Below are 16871 nucleotides of genomic sequence, written 5' to 3'. Positions count from 1 at the left end.
TACAGTAAAACATGAAAAACTTTCTGTATCTATTTAATTCTACATTAATTCGATATTATAGTAAAATATATATATCTTAGTAAAATCCTTCGAATCCATTCGAGACCAGCTAATCGAATTAATTCCATTATTTTGAAATAATTCGATTTATTTAATCATATTATTTCCTTAACTATTTCCCAACACTTGTTCAACTAAGTTGGACATCTTGGGGCTTTCGGACTCAACTTTATTTGCAAGTTTTCACAGAGGTACGAATATTATGAAACTAGTTAGTCTGTGATCATTTTTACGTTCAGGCGTTGATTGAAAGAGTATATATATTATACTCTCCAATCAACGGTCCAGGTCAGCATCGTGGCCAAAGGCCGACTTTTTTATAACCGACTTTTTTATATTTTGCAAAGAAGCAAGGTTTTGATGTGTGATTATTCAATTTTTGTTTTTGATGAATTGGAAAAAACGTAAGTGAAGTTCTCCCTTCTAGGAGCCACAACTTTTTGAAATGTCTAAGGACAACCACACTTGTTTATTGCGAAGAGCAACTGCTGATTAATATGTAGAAATTCAGACAAATATCACCTTGATCGATTTTTGTTTCATTCATTTAGGAAATCAGATCTCACGTGATCAGCAGCATTTTAAAATTTTAAATTAAATAGACTTTCTCACGTGATAATAATTGTTAAACATGAATAGTTTTGTGGATTCCAGTACAACGGGGCTCATGAAAGCCTGCCTTAAAAGTTTCAAAGTCCTGTGTCAAGCGTTATCTGAAGCCATATGGCAAAACGCTAAAGCAGAATTAAAAACAGAGCAGTAAACTATGGATGCAAATGTTATTATTATTAAGGGGTTAAAAATTACAGTTAAAAAAGTATGTTTTACTTTGCGGCAATTATCCGGAACCACTCGCGTAAAGCCATTTGAGAGCACTAAAAGTAATAAACCTAATACTTTTTTGACTAGACGATACACCAATAACTGTTTACGTTCTTACCTTTTTAATCACTCCTAAATAAACATGTTATTACTTAGTCAAACAATTGCTGAAAAATAATTTCGGTGTTAATACCCATAGAAAATTCTACCCTTTAAGCATTTTGTTAAATTAAACTATACGAATAGTAAGTTAGATGATCGTTCATGGACTTTGCGTTCTAAATTTAAAGCCACTAACATCTATGTAAAATACGTTGAAAGACTAAGATTGATCTCTTTTTTCCAGGCTGGTTGGCGATCCGAATATACGTGATAAGGGAACCAAGCTGACCATTCAAAGAGGTTGAAGTGAAATTGTAAATATAGAATAAGTCAGCACACGCACGTTCCCAACAATTAACAATTGTCCAAACGTTTGGTATTTTGACCCTCGTCGACGCCTCATCATTGTCGCAGTGGCAAAAGTGAAAGCAAATTGCGAAAACCCAAACGTTTTTGGACAATAATAATTGAAACCACGGATTCAAGGTGACAGATTGAAAAATCTTGACCTTCTTGCTCTCTCCCTGTACATAATATATTTATTGAAAGAGTTTGTAAATGGATTACCTGTATATTTAGATCGCTAGAGCATTTTGACCAGGTTAATGTAATTAAGTACAAATACAATTTGTAATAGATGTAACTGTGTAAATGTAAATAGGAGACACGTTCGTTCGGGAGATGTTTACAGTGTTTAATGTGTAAATAGACGATTTTATTTAAAAACAATGTGCAATGTTGATTTGTCCGGATGTTTGTTTGATACAAGACTGTCGGGAAGAAGGAAATATGTCATGCGGCAATAACAAAAACTCGCAACATTTAAATTTGCTTTGCTAATGATTTTCCACTTTTTAAATAATGACTATTATTTTGAATAGTTACTGGCATAACCCCTGGATGGTTTTCCAATTGATATTTTATTTATATCTTAGTTCGTTGTTCTAGTATACCGGGTGACCATGTCCACACGTGAAAATTTCGGCTTAAATATCCCTATAAATAAATATGGAAAATTAAATTGCGAAACATTCTTGGAAATGTACAGATAGTGTTATGGTTGAAAGTTTTTTAGATGTCTATATGATGACGGTTTAAACGGCTCATAAATTTTACTGTTCAAACTCAATATAGTCGCCGCAAATTACCGAAACGTGTCTTTAAACAATTAAAAAAATAATTGTATGTGGCAAATAAAGCCATCCAGTGGTTGAATTCATTGTCAAATAGAACGGTCAAATTGTCGCTGATTCCTTGTTTATTTATTTACGCAAATAATTAAATAATCAACTACAGTAAAGTATATAATTGAGATTAGGAAATAATTTGAAAACTAAATGATGTACATATGAAATTGATGTATGTATATGCTCTTTGTGTGATATATTAAAGATATTTAAATCTGTTGAATTGTTTTCTTTATGTCCCTTAAACGCTTTTCCAAATTAGACGACTACGAGGATATACGAAAGGTAAAAAAAAGGTGTTGCTGAATGCCAACTAACAGTGGAGTTAAGATAAGGAAAAAATCAAGATGAGTCATTACCAGATCAGACATGAATCACCTACACTGACCTTGCCTTGTTACGTTGCAATTCATCAAGCCGAAACCAGTTTTAAGAAAAACTCCAATTACTATGCAAAAGCATCAAAATAGACAAGATTCCCACTGGCCAGGTTGGTTAAGAACCCATAAACATTGTATGAATAATACACGATTAATATTCACCGGGTGTAATTCAGACTCATATTTAACTAGAAATGAAAATAAATTATAAAAAATACGATATTTATATTCAAATAACATATGGCTTAACCGAGACATAATTACGCATTGTATATTGTCTGTCAGTTAAGTTATGGGCCTATAAATTCCTTCATTTGATGATAATAAACACATCCGACCTGCAAGTAATGATAATAGTTTCAGACTTGGACTTTGCAACAAGCTTACGGGAAATAAAAAAATTCTAAAGTTCAAAGAGTGTAAATTTGCCTTTATTATTTAGGAAATCCTCTATTAAATTCGTTAAAAAATTAAGATTTTGATAGTTGATCCGCTATAAAAAAATGGGAATACATTAAACTGACTTGGATTCTTTGAGCCCTGTGCTATTTCGAAAGCTTGTTATTCTTCCAGTGATTCTAAGTTTCATTCATAAAGTGAATAACAATCTCCGGTTATCTTTTTGTTTCTCTTTAAAAAACGAAAACGAACTGGAATCCGCGTTGCTGGTAAATACATCATTAATGTCGTTTTTATTGCATAATTATTGAATATTATTTCATTATGCAATCACTATAATTTCGAGCTTAAATCCGGTATTTACTCCACCTGCAGTTCAGGTAGATGGCACAGACACGGCAAGAGACTTTGGGTGATTCTTAAAAAAAAGTTGTTTAAATCTCATTAAACCGAAAATTAATTTAAAAGTTCATACACATTTTACCGGGAAGGATTAGTGGCTTTCAAGCTTGAAAATTACAATTGTCAAGCGTGAAGTAAGAAAATTGCAAATTCTGATGACACGAGTGAGATGGAAAGGGCTCTAATTATCGAACAAGGCCTCGCAAGAAGGCAAGACTTTAGAGTTCAATGAATCCAAATTGCCCTAATTCTTAGTTCTTAAGCTTGCAATTTGTTGAAAAATCAAAATTCCTATGATAAAAACGTCACAAAACTGATTTTTGTCAATCCATTTTGCATTAAAACAAACGTAGAGGCAAAGTTTTGAGAAAACCTCAAATTTGCTAAGATAAAAGCGCAATTGTTGGAAACTGAAGATCTGAAGATCAAATGACTTGTAAGCAGTCGGTTTGTGTTTGCTCAACTAATTTATTAAATTTCAATCTACAATACCAACAGAATATTTAGTTGTTTACCCCAGCAGGATGACAAACAGATTATTTTTTTCACACAATACCTGCTAAAATAGTTCAACTAATTTAGCCCTTGGAAATGATCAATTTAGACTTTTTAAATTAACGATAAGGAAATATTAGAGGCAAGAAAATCTTGAAGCGCCAACACCGTAAATCTAGAAGCAGTCTAGAAAGCTTACTGACTTCACTGGCAAAAACATTTCCGATTTTTGAGAACTTTTCTGGAGCCTAAAAAATCAGGATTTCTCACAATTGCATACTTGTGGTGACAGTATTTTCCGGAAACCGATTTGTGAGTTGCTTCCAAAAATGGGCTAATGAAAAATTATATTTCTCACACCTACATGCTTATGGTGGAAATATCGTTACTCTTATACAGCTTATCAAAACCTGCAAATTACGCTTGCAACAAACCTCACTTGAATTGGGATATAAACTTGTTTTTGAGGATAAAATTGAAGACTCATGAAAAAAATAAAAATTTGAGTCTTAAACCTCAAGAGCTCATAGGAAACTTCCAATTAAACTCATGACAAACCTCACTTAAATCCAGGCATAGATGGATTTCTGATAATTTTGCTGGAAGCAGCGAGAAGCCAGAAGAAAACTTTGTAAGAAAAAAAAATTATCATATGTGAAACCTTGTCACAGAAATAGAATTACTCAAAACTACTGTAAGTACGATTTCCAAATTACATACAATACACCAACCGGCACTTATATGCAAATAAGAATTTATTTTTGAAAAAAAAATCGACCTGGAAGAACCAAAATTATTCACAAGAGCAGCCTTCTTGGAACAAAAAAATTGTACCTCATAGAACTCTGAGCACGCGATTCTAAAATCTTCAGCGTATAAGAGAAACTTAAAATTACACTTGCAGCAAACTTAATTTAAATCGTCTCATGACCTGATTTTTGAGATACTTTCCAAAATCCAGCAAAGAAAAACAGAATTCCTCACAGGGGCACATTTGGCAAAACTCATCGCAACTACCAAAGCATTGTGCAAGAGTCCAAAAGAAACTTAAAATTACTCTTGCAACAAACACAACTTAAATGGACACTCGATCTGATTTTTGAGCAGTTTTCAAAAATCTAACAAAGAATCAGAAATTCTTACAAGAGGGCAACCTTCGGCAAAGGTACCGCTCAAATATAACTCAGAAAGTACTATGAGCAGCCAGTTCCAAGGTATACAGAGCGCCTAAAATCATCAAATTAAGCTTCCAGCAAAGCTAGCGGACCAAAAAATGACAACGAATCCAGACCAGAAATTACTAATCAGAAATTTCGCAAACTTGAGCAAGAAAAACCGAAATTTCTCACGTGCAGACTTACAAAACTGCTGTGAGTAGCTGGTTTCACACTCTAAATGGCTGATAAGAACGTTCACTTAAATCTAGAGATGAAATCATTTTGAAGAACATTTCAATACTAGATTTTTTCTCAAACTTTTCTGAAACACAGTAAATTAAGAACTACCTTGAGTATGCGATTCTAAAATCTACAAAGTGTTCAATAAATTTCAAGCTACACTCGCAGCAAACCTAACTTAAATCCAGATATAAACTGGTTTTTAAGAAGCTTTCAAAGCTCGAGTAAGAAAAACATTTTATTTTCACATATATGGACTTTCGATGAAAATATCGTAACTCAAAAACCACTATGAGTTACATTCTACACGGCTAATAAGAAACAATTCAAAGCAATTTATACTCGCAACAAACTGCAACTAACTGCTCATATCTGAAAATGAGCTTCTTTTACACTTGCATAAATGCAGGATTTCCAATTTTTTTTCCGAAAAACTGAATTACTGACGGGTGCAAACCTGTATCGGAAATATCGCAAATTAAAAAAAAACCGTTAATAGCCGGCTATAATAACGAAACATTGTGCAATATTCGACAACCCGTGCTCGTAAACTTCGAGTGTGATGTGATTTGTGAAAAATGTCTTTGAAAACCATCCAAGCTTGAGCTGAGTTTAGTAAAACGAAAATTAAAAAGCACCACGCTATTCTAAAAAAAATAAATTTTGTTACTGAAACTAGTGCGATTATCAATGTGTGCTAAGAGGCAAGTTTCAATCTTCCAGAAGTCTAAAACCTTCAGTCAGGAATATTGCAATTTTTAAATCACAATCGTAAAAAAAAATTTTGCAATAAAGAAAATGTAACAAAACTTAACTGGCAGTCGGAACAGAGACATCACAAAGTTTGCAAAAAATTAGGAATACCATTTCCGATAGTTATCGAGACGAATTCGATACGGCAATTTTTAATTTCACACCTCGATGACGGTTCGATAAATTGCAGCAGTAGGGTGGGCATTTGATTGGAATTAAAAGCGACTATAATGGCGTGAATAAGTAACTTTTGACTTGACGTCTTTATTTATTATCGTTGCCCGTTGTTGAGTTTAATTTAATATTGAAAGTTTCTCAAATAAAAAGTCGACCGGCACATGTGAAGGCGATATCCGTGTCACCTGTCCTTTTTTTTAGGCGGCTTGTGTATATTGACCGATGGGAGATTCCCACAGAAATAATTGATTTTATTTCAAAAGTTGGGCTTGAAAAATGAACAATTCAACTTCTTAACTTGACCGGGACAACAGTTGAAATATTTACACTGATTAAAAAATTTACTCACTTTGAGCATCCGCCTTCACCGACCACGGCTCCTGCCCTGCAACAAAGATATAAGTTGTTAAGAGCAATTAATTCATGTTTTAAGACATCAGAAATTATCATTAGCCACAAACCAAAACATCCAGTGTAAGATTTGACTTTGAAACTCAATTCCGATCGCAAAAGACTTCATCGTCCGCAGACGGGCTTGTAATAGAGGCACCAGAAAGGAAAAAAGTCAGACAATTCACGATAGGAATCTCGAAAGCCCCTGGAAAATCCTTTGTAACTGCATCGACAGGGACACAGGGTAAGAATTTTTAATTTTCATTAACAGAACAGATAAAATCAGTGTAGGTGTCGGGTCTGGGCTGCTTTCGATGCAGGATGCAATTCACTGACCACATAAATTTTTATAGACGTTTCCGCTTTAAGAGGAATCGAGAAGTAGGTAAATAATGAATAAAGTCGCATACCGAAGAGACATGTTAAGTAGGTGGAATAGTCATACAAAGATTTGCTTGAGAGCTTTTCCCTGGAGGACCACCTAGTTTTAGAAAGTTTCGATTAGAGATTCAAACATTGGCATCAACGTAATCTGATTGGAATTCCATTTTCTCAAAAGCATATTTGATAAACTCCGCGGCGTGATAGCAGTCGCAGCCATTAATTTTTAAGTGGACAAAGAAAGTAATTTTTAATGGATTTAGAGTTGAACTGTAACCTTAGCGGATTAAAATGAAAAGTTTTACAACCAACTTTGGTCTAGCTCAGCAAAGCTACAAAAGATAAATAAGATAATTAAAATACACTATATTTATTCGAGTTCAACGGTCTTACCCTTATGTTACCGAAATAAATTTCGAAAATCAAAATCGATCCAAACGTACTACATAAAGGCAGCAAATGCTAAAAATTCAATAGAACGATTGTCAGCAACTTAAACATATAAACAACTATGTCAGGTATGGTGAGGATTCAATATTCAAGGCGTTAGTTTTTTAAAATAGTTTATGGGAATATTTTCCAAGCAACTTCAACTACGAAACTATTGTTTCCAGCTTTTTTATCATCTGGGAAAGTGAGGTTTTCAAAGATCTCACTCCTCTCTCTTATTGTTGATGCAAAAATGTTCACTTGGTTGCAAGTTTTCATTTCGTACTGACCGTCTTGGAATTACGGTCCGATGCTTCATGTACATAATTCAATTATATTTTAGTTCTGGTTTAATCAATTGTTATCAATAATTTCAAAAAGAACATATTATAAAGAGCAACAATAACAAGAACAACATTAAGAACTAAAAGAGGAAATGTGTATTTAAGAATGTTTACAATTAAGTTGAGTACATATCTGTTCAGTCCTAAAGGCGGTTTGCAATGCATGTAGCAAATGATACTAATTTTTGTGTACTTTTGCATATCATCTGCTCTTTAATAGCCACTATTATATGTATTAGTATTAATAAATTATGATTAATAATATTATGATCAATATTATTAATAACATTATGATCATTATTAATTAATTAAGAAAAGATAGAACTGCTTGCCGCATTGAAGGTGAAAGAGGTAAAAATGATTAGATTATTACAGTATTTGCAATCTTTATTCATACAACTCTCCGGACGAAATAATCTTATGCTGGGTTTCATAAATTCTCAACAAGAGATTTAAATATTCTCTAAAAACATTACTCTCATTATAATTAGCCTAAAAACTAGTCATTATGGCGCAATTTTTTTTATTAAACTTGGCTGTTTTTATCAAAAAATGCACGCTTCAAGTCTGCGAACTAAGTGAAATAAAAACTTTACTGTTGCCCCTTTTTAGATAATTTATTAATTGAAAAATACGTAAGTTTAAAAATTATTTAATGAATTCTGAAAAAAAGCTCCAAATGCCTCGAAACCGTATTCTTCTCAAATAATGATTTTAAACGCAGAGCCTTTTTGATTTTTTTCTGATTTTGTTTTTATCGGCGCCCATGGTCTTAATAAGTAGAGGGTGGAACTCTTCTATCTGATTTAAAAAGCACGGACAATTTATTCGCTTCGAGGCAAATTTATGGCCCATACTTAAACGTGGCCATGGATTTCTGGACATTGTTTCGCCATTTATTTTCTATAAACCATCCCCGAATAGTCCAAGACTTTGAGTTACTTAACAATAACTTCCAACATTCCCTTTATTGCAAAATACAATTTTTCGTCAAATTCTATAGTTTACCAAGATATCGATTTCAACAAAATGAATTTGTATTCAATAGCTCTTGATCATAGTAGACATATTTTTTTGTCTTCGGTTATCTTAAACGTGCAACCAAAGCGGGATCTTGGACTATTCCATTCTGAGAAATATCGTCGAAGATGCCGCGATGGGATTATGATAAGAGCAAGAATTTGGAGTTCTGACTCGATATTTTAAACGGATTTTATACATTTCGCGAATTCGTAATTCAAAGTATTTATTGTTGTTCCGCTACGAGATCGCGGACGGTCCGGACAGTCAAAATGACAAATTTTCCCGTTTTTTCTTGCGGCGATCCTTTCGACAGTTCAGGTTGTTCCACAGGTGCGGAGAATTCGGTCACAAACACATTTGAATAAGCGACCTTTAATATTACCATTCTTTGTGGAACAATTGGAATTATTCTGAACTTACAGGCTCATTACGTTAAAGCAGATATGCCTGCCTTACATGGTTTAGTTGCACAGAAAATCTCACTTGGGGCAGTGAAAACTTGTGGTCATTTGTTTCATCATTTGAAAGCGAAAATGTGAAAAAACAATTAAATGTTTTCTCATGGTCTGTGTGTTCTTCTTACATGACGTTCAAGGGTTTCAGAAGAATATGACGCTGTTAGTCAACACAAGGACGAAATTTTACAAAATATATTACCTTTCAGTAGCAGCTAGATGAACTCAATTAAGAAGTCCTACTCTGTTGAGATCAAATATTTACCGATATGATATGCTTCAGATGTTTGTTTAGCTGGGCTCTTGTCTCTAAGCACAGATAATTGAATAATATATACTGATGTTAGGAATATTGATGATGAGCTTCTGTATAAAACGATATATTGAAAACTGATATTCGAGCGTGTAAAATGCCTTAAATTTATTTTCTCATTTTTTGGGGCAAAAAACTTATTAGACTAAAGTATGAGATGGGTCAGGGGATACCGGGTGATTTAAACATGGCTCCTCTCGAAGAGTGGCGGAGAAGTCACTAGGAAATGCAGGCAAAATATATTTGAGAAGCTTATTTTGAAGCTACGTCTTGAACAAGGCAGCTAAATAACATAAACACTCGAAAGAAATATGCAAACATGTACAGAATTTAACTTAACGACATATGATTTTGCCTAGAACTGGATTTGCCTCTTTTGTGCATAGTCGTAAATTGTTCGTAATGTGATTCTCATTAGACAGAAATTCAGATTTGGTTGCACCTTTACATTTTATTCCTTAAGGTTCCGACTATTGAAATATGTTGAAATATATGCTCGTGTATTCATGTGTTTTTTCAGGCTCATTCACAGTATTTTCTTTTTTATTTTCGGTAATTGTAGACCCCGACTCTCTGTCGAAGGGAAATTTGCCATTTTTCCTCTGATACATTGTTTCATCAGTTTCCAAAAAGTTAACTGTGTAAAATAACTTAAAAAAATATATTTATTAATTTAGATTTTCTAATGAATGCTTACAACTCGAGATGGTAAGTTTAAGTGCTTAGCTTACGGAAATAAGACAAATTACAAAACGCTGTTTTATTATTACCCTCACAGTTACTGTAAAAGTCAGCTGAAAATAAAACTGATTTAAAATGTTTAAAGTTCTGTAATTGAATGGAACTGTTTGGCAATAAAATATGCTGTTTTTAAGTAATTTCTCTTTTTCCAAAACCACCAAATAAGTACATTTTCTAAGAACCTATTAACTATATAATTAATGTCTCGTTAATGTAGATTATTAACAAAGAAACTAAAATTGACAATAAATAAATAAAGGAACCCGATTTTTTGCATTATTAGGCCACATTACGTACGTCGACCTTTAGTCCCTTACGGTTTCTAAGCAAAAGAGCGTAATGGATAAATAATCTTTGAAAGAAATATGTTCATAAAAAATAATTGTCTTATTTATCTGTCGTATGAAATTGTATTCTTCACTATTCATGGTGTCACATTTTTACTCGCTCTATCTGAATCTTGTTGTATCCTTGTTTATATGGGCAATAAACACATTGTTTCACATTTGGCTATTACGATGTGCAAATTAACCAAATACAACCAATACAGCTCTTAAAAGTTTACTAAAATCGCGTTCCAAAAGTTTGGGCAAAAAGTGATGGCTGAGGCCTGGAAACTGTAGGAAATCGGGCACAAATGTAACTTAAGTTTTACTTCTATAAAAGTAAAAACATTTCATAATTAATCGTTTTTGTCGTCGCTATCGCATATTTAAACAATAAAAAAATGTAAAACGTAATTTATAGACACATTTTTCGTTAGACCACTTCTTACATGTGTTACATGGAATCAACGCAAAGCGGCTTTTTGGTATAAGTTTTACAATTCAAACACACTTAATGTTGAATGAAGTTTCGTCAACGAAGAAGTAATGAAGTTTCATTATCTGAACTCTCCACCATGTTTTTTCCTGCAACTTGTTCTGATCGGTGTTCATGCCACTTCCTTGCTCTTCTTGTATCCACTTTTTATTTTTTTACCTTTAAGTTAGTCCGACCTTAGCCTGACTTAGTTCTTCAAGCAAGCAGCAAGAGTGCCTGTGATTGCTTTGTTTGTGTCTTCTTTTTATGAGTTTTTGCTGCACCGGTTTGATGAGTGAAGATGAGTGAGTGAGGTCTTTGATGAGTGAAGTGGCCATATTTTTTGCAACACTTAAAAACAATTATTATGCTCATCCTGATCACCTAAGCTAATTCTTTGTCACGGCATAGTCACTGAAAAATATCAATAACCATTATAATCTACCGGAATACAATTGTAGCATAGTTACAAATCTACCAGTCCCTAATATTACATTGGAATCCGCACGCTATTTTTAATATTTTTGCAAGTTAAATAAAACATGAGGGAATACAACATTAAACTGTAATGAGATCAAATACATTTGTAGGTGAACCAGCTATAGCATAATAATCGGTTAAAGTAATGATTATATAAAAACAACCAAAATATAAAAAAAATATTTAGCTGTACGAAAATTGACAATTCCAACTAATAACTGACTGCTTCCAAGAAAACTATCAAACTGCCGATTAACGTCTTTATTTCAACTGTTTGTTTATTTGAATTGTTGCCATATTTGTGCAACAAAAATAGAATATTTAAGATCTTGTTACATTTGTACCCGATCTTCCCTACTTCTTGAATGAAACTGATGCAGCAAAACTATTACGACCATTAATTTTCATCAATATGTATAATAATTATTAAAATGTATAATTTTAACGCGAATTGAAGGAAAAAATGTATGCGCATTTCGAAAGTTCAGTGAATTCTTCATGTGAAATAATAACACAACCAAATTTTAATCGCCATCTATATAAACTATCCAAGTATATACAGTTGCCGAAATTGCTCAGTTAGAAAGAAAAAACATAGAACTAGGCAAGAAAAATGAAACAAATCCCGAATTAGAGCATTAGAAAAAATACATACATTTATTGTTGCTCAAGAAAGAAAAGTGTATTCGAATGTTATGTTATAGATCAGCATGCAATTGTCTCTTGATAAAATTTTTACATTTACAATTTTACATTTTCGTATATCAGAATTTAACGCGTCTGTTACTGTTAACCAATTAGTATTTTCGCAATACTTGTGAAACTCTGAAAAACAACGTGTTTTATTCAAAAAACCACTAATGAGCAAAACCCATGTGATAACGAGTATAATGCCGAGCAACAAAAATCTTTCAAGACAAAGAAAATTCATAGAGGAAATTAGTCAGGAATGAGATCTGCAACAGCAAAACTCCCTTTTCGTTTGAGCAGCTCTTCAAAACATTTTTTGTTTAACTGGATCAAAGTAATATAAGTCGGGCAGTAGGGCAGGCTTTGATATCAATTCCTCCCTCATTGCCTGAATACGCCACTGGCGTTGGTCCTAATTCCTCGACTGCCCAGTATAAAACCGCACTACAATACCACCATGTAAAAGCTGTTCAATCGATTCCGCATAGAATATTGTAATTTCATGGCTGTCACTAAATGAGACCCGCGCACAATGACCACGTCTATCAAATTGCTGCTATCTCCTTATGAACGTATTATAGTTCTTCAGTAGAAAGTGATGTTGAGAAATCATGACCGGAAATATACTGACACAAATTTACAATTTTTATTCAATTCAGTTAAAGACGATATCTCAGGGGTTTACTTACAAAGTAATTGATGCAAAGCTCAAAAAGCGAAGTTTGCTATTTTAACAATGAAATATTTGTTAAAAGTTACATTCTTTCCTATAAGTCCAGATTTGTTTTTAAATTTCAATTCTTATAATCAGTAGCAGTTTTTGCAAGCTTTTGAGAAAAGGGTGCAAAAGAATACTATTAATGCTTTTTAGTAGTTCGGGATGAAGATGTTTACCATGAGCTACAGGTGAGGATTGTTAATGGCAAAATCATCAGAAAAGTGGTTTCTCTTGTAGACAACCAGAACCTAAAAGAAATATTAATAAGATAGTTAGTACCTACTGAAAAGAAAATTACTGTCTAACACCGCCGTTGAAGAAGAATAATTCCCAAATTGTCTTTATCCTGTATGGGCTATTAACCTTTATGGATAATATGTGTCATATAAGTAGCTTTCCCGAACAGGTGATTCTGTGCACTAATTAACCTCAGGTGCAGAAGAAGACGCGTGCCATCAGCTGCTTGCTTCCCATCCACCTGCCCAAAAACACAAACCCATTCAATATGCATTAACAAGTGTCCGGAGGAAAAGAAACAATCGCTGGTCAATTGCCGATAATTGATTATCGGTCGCTATCAAATAACGAATACTCTAGATGGGGAAACAACAGAAGAAACAGTTTAAGAGTTTTTCAGTTTAAAAACAGCCTGTACTCAACGAAAGCTGCATTGAGTTATTTTTGCATATTTCTTTGATTAATGTTTACTAAGTGACAGGCAGTTATAATGATGTTTGCATGTTATTTCTAGCCTCTTCCAGTCAATTTTCTTACGACATTATTTGCTGCTAATGTGCAATGTAAATGTTAATTTTTACGTAGACTAAATATTTGTCTCTGCAAATAATCGCAGAAAACCACTGTTAAGCCATTTTTCTTGCAATGATAATTTGACAAAGAAACGTTAATTAGATCTACAATAATACCAAACTGATGGCTACAACAGGATGTTTTATATACGCATTATTCAAGAACTATTAGGTATAATAAAATCTCTTTTATTTAGATTCGAATAAAAATGTTCCTGCACGAATTTTACAGCACGATCAGCATTTTTAACTTCACTCCTGAAGCAGAACATGAACTCGAGAGAGTATTATTTTTATAGAGTAGCAAGATGAAGCACAAGTGCTGAAACAGATTTTTGCTTATTATTCTTGGATCTAAATTGACCATCCCGCAACGTCGCTGCCAGAAGCTTTAATACTTCACAAAAAATATACGTGCTAGTTAACTCAAGTTTTAGCATAAGTGGCATCTGCATAATGCAATAAAGGTTAATATTTAGGAAAAAAGCACTATAAATTAATAGTAGTGTCGGGTTTTATCTTTCTATATACCTAACGATTGAGTGTTACCAAAAACAAAACATGTGAGTTTCTTCTAACAAAAGCAAAATGAGCCAATGTTTACTGTTTGATATTTAATTTGATCCGTCAAGTTTCTCCGCTTTCAGAAGTTTCCACATAAATCTTTACTCGACTCTTCAACCATTCGCCACAGAAAATAATAAATGACCAGTATATCGAAAAATATTGCCAGAAGATTACTTTGCTACAAAAAAAATATATTTGCTTTGTTCCACCTGTTCATGGACATTTGTAGGTGTCTCATAGTGTGGTTTATTAGTGTTTTCGATGCATATTTGGATGAATAATTTTAGACAATAAAACCTTGAATAAATAAACATTACTGATAGAAGTAATTGTAAAAATAATAGTACTAATTAAACTTTGGCTTTAAACTGCTTTAGCACAACTTGAACCAAACCACACATCATGTCTACTCTGCTAATCGAAATCAAATTGTTAGTTTCTAATATCTTAGATAGCGAAATGCATTTTTTATATTTTAGTGATGTTTCCGTAAATCTTGGAAATATCGGGCATTCTGAAACGTTCCAATAATTTGGACAGTAAAAGCTGAAGAACCAGCGAATGAACATTTGCAAGTTCGGGACATTAAGCTTAAAAATTTTAAAATCTAAATTAGTTTAAGCGCGTTATCCCGGAATAATAAATTTAAAAAAATTCACCGATTTGCTAAAAAACGGGACCGCATTTAAGACAATGAAGTTATTTAAACAAAGACATAAAAATGCGGTTCGAATTCTTACTCAAAAGTTATGCTTTTTGTTCGAGCATTGAGATTAAAGCTATATGTTATCTAATATTGGAAATTCGAAAAATATTGTTGACTTAAATTCGTGTTTACAATTTTTGACCACATCAACAATACACAGAGGAATTCATATTGGTTACAGCTGATTAACTGAAGAATGAGTTTGGAAACAAAATTGTGGGTCCAAAAAGGCATAAATATAGTCAACAATAAGCAACAACCAGGCGATTTCAGGCAACACTGAGTGCTGATTTTAACGGCTTTTCTAGGAAGCCATCTTGGCCGCCATTACTACACCTGCAGGAATAAAACAACAACAAAGAAGCAGCAGCAGCAGCAGCATGAAGAAGAAGAGAAGACACTGGCAGAAGCTTCGCGATAGGGCACTACGGAGTAACAAAAGAGTGCGTGTTTATTATTCGAGCATGGTAAGTTTCGCAGGAGAACGAGATAAACAAATGAGCCAGTCCATCGTCTCGTTACAGGCCGGAACAGCATCACGAATCAAGTGCTGATCGCAGATAATGCTATGTGGAATCGATATGAACAGGGACGGTACCAGATGGTTCTGGAAGCGCTGTGCTTGAAGCGGTTCGATCAACTGGAATTTTGTGAATCCGAGCCTGAACTCAACTCGATGGCTGGAACCAAGCGGACTCTGATGCGGCATCCTCAATTCTTGTTTAACAATGTACGGAGGTGTCAGAGTGAGCTTCCCAGTATGGCTTTTAATTACCCGGCTGACATCTAGCACCGAACCCCCCAATTAAAATGCTGGCTACAATAAATATATTTATTAAGGGACCCCACCTGGACGCCCGATTCTCGGTTCCAATTCTCGGTATTTGCCGTTGCCGTTGGCCCTGGTTGGGGCTAAAGCGTACTTTAAGTACCAATCTTCTCTAAATTATTGCTGAAACATTTCTCGATTGTGTCGCCGATAAAAAAATCGGGCGGTGCCACTTTTACAGTTGCAATTTGCTGGCTCTATATGGACGAAATCTCTGCTCGGGTATGATTCTTCCGTTCCTAATCCAATATCTTCACCACGTCTTTCGTTGCCACTTACGAAAGAAAACGATAAATCATTAAGCGTTTTCGCTTTGGACAGGAAATATGTTTGAAGTGAAGCTTCCAGAATCAGCTCTAGATGACCTAATCGTTTTCTAAAACCATATCTAAAGGCTTTCTTCAAAAAGCCTTTAAAATACTAGTTCGTATTGTACAAGACCGTTTTTTAAATGCCTTGTAGTCGCAAAAAATCAAATTAACGCTGTACAAAAACCACCACCGTTTCAACATTAAATTGAAAGTTTGTCTTTTTAAGTCAGAAAGAAAACGAATTTGGCAGCGTTTCGGAGCGAACGAAATTTGAGGTCAAGCTTGCAGAATCAGCTGGAGGTAAACGAGCTTTTCTTAAATGCTTCATCTTCAAAAAATCACAGAAAAGGCAATTCGTACGGTACGAAAACCACTTTTTTCTCAATAAATACATTCGAATCTTTTTATAGAGCACGAACTAGAGAGAGCTGCATTGCTTTGAAAACGACTAACGTTTGATGTAAAACCTGTAAATGAACATTCACCGCCTTTATTGGGTGTTGCAAAAATGCACCAACAATTTATTAAACAAAAATTAAACTTTGTAGCGTTGTGTGCTTTCGAGTAACTCACTGAGTGAAGACGCCGACGTTAATGAGTTCCTTCTTTAAAAATGTGTTTCTTCAAATGTGACATCAGTAAATAGCTGTATTTTAAACATTCCCTAGACAGGCACGCTTTTTACATTTTCCATTATACTAAGATGC

At 33.8% G+C, this 16871-nt stretch overlaps 2 protein-coding genes across 3 annotated transcripts in view; one reads left to right on the top strand and one right to left on the bottom strand.

The window, feature by feature from the left end:
- The window catches only part of LOC109539638 (GATA-binding factor C), a gene marked incomplete in the record, with an annotated part of 76004 nt that extends 73615 nt beyond the window's left edge, over positions 1-2389 (top strand). The window contains 1 exon segment of the mRNA XM_019907516.2: positions 1229-2389. Within this exon segment, the coding sequence (XP_019763075.1) occupies positions 1229-1272 (44 nt within the window).
- Positions 1919-16871, bottom strand: part of LOC125502293 (cytosolic non-specific dipeptidase-like) — a 93480-nt gene continuing 78527 nt past the window's right edge. The window contains exons 6-7 of one of the 2 annotated variants that reach the window (XM_048666546.1): positions 6524-6559; positions 1919-1980 (exon numbers count right to left, since the gene is read on the bottom strand). In XM_048666546.1, the coding sequence (XP_048522503.1) occupies positions 1971-1980; positions 6524-6559 (46 nt within the window). In that variant the 3' untranslated portion in view covers positions 1919-1970. Of the gene's footprint in view, positions 1981-2759; positions 2890-6523; positions 6560-16871 lie in introns of those variants that run through there. The other variant, XM_048666545.1, reaches the window with a different exon arrangement.

The sequence above is a fragment of the Dendroctonus ponderosae genome, unplaced genomic scaffold, assembly GCF_020466585.1.
Source record: "Dendroctonus ponderosae isolate FM_Combo_2020 unplaced genomic scaffold, Dpon_F_20191213v2 Dpon_F_20191213_5, whole genome shotgun sequence".
Taxonomy (NCBI): domain Eukaryota; kingdom Metazoa; phylum Arthropoda; class Insecta; order Coleoptera; family Curculionidae; genus Dendroctonus; species Dendroctonus ponderosae.
The sequence above is the reverse complement of the archived record's forward strand: the minus strand, read 5'-3'. Positions and strand labels throughout refer to the sequence as shown.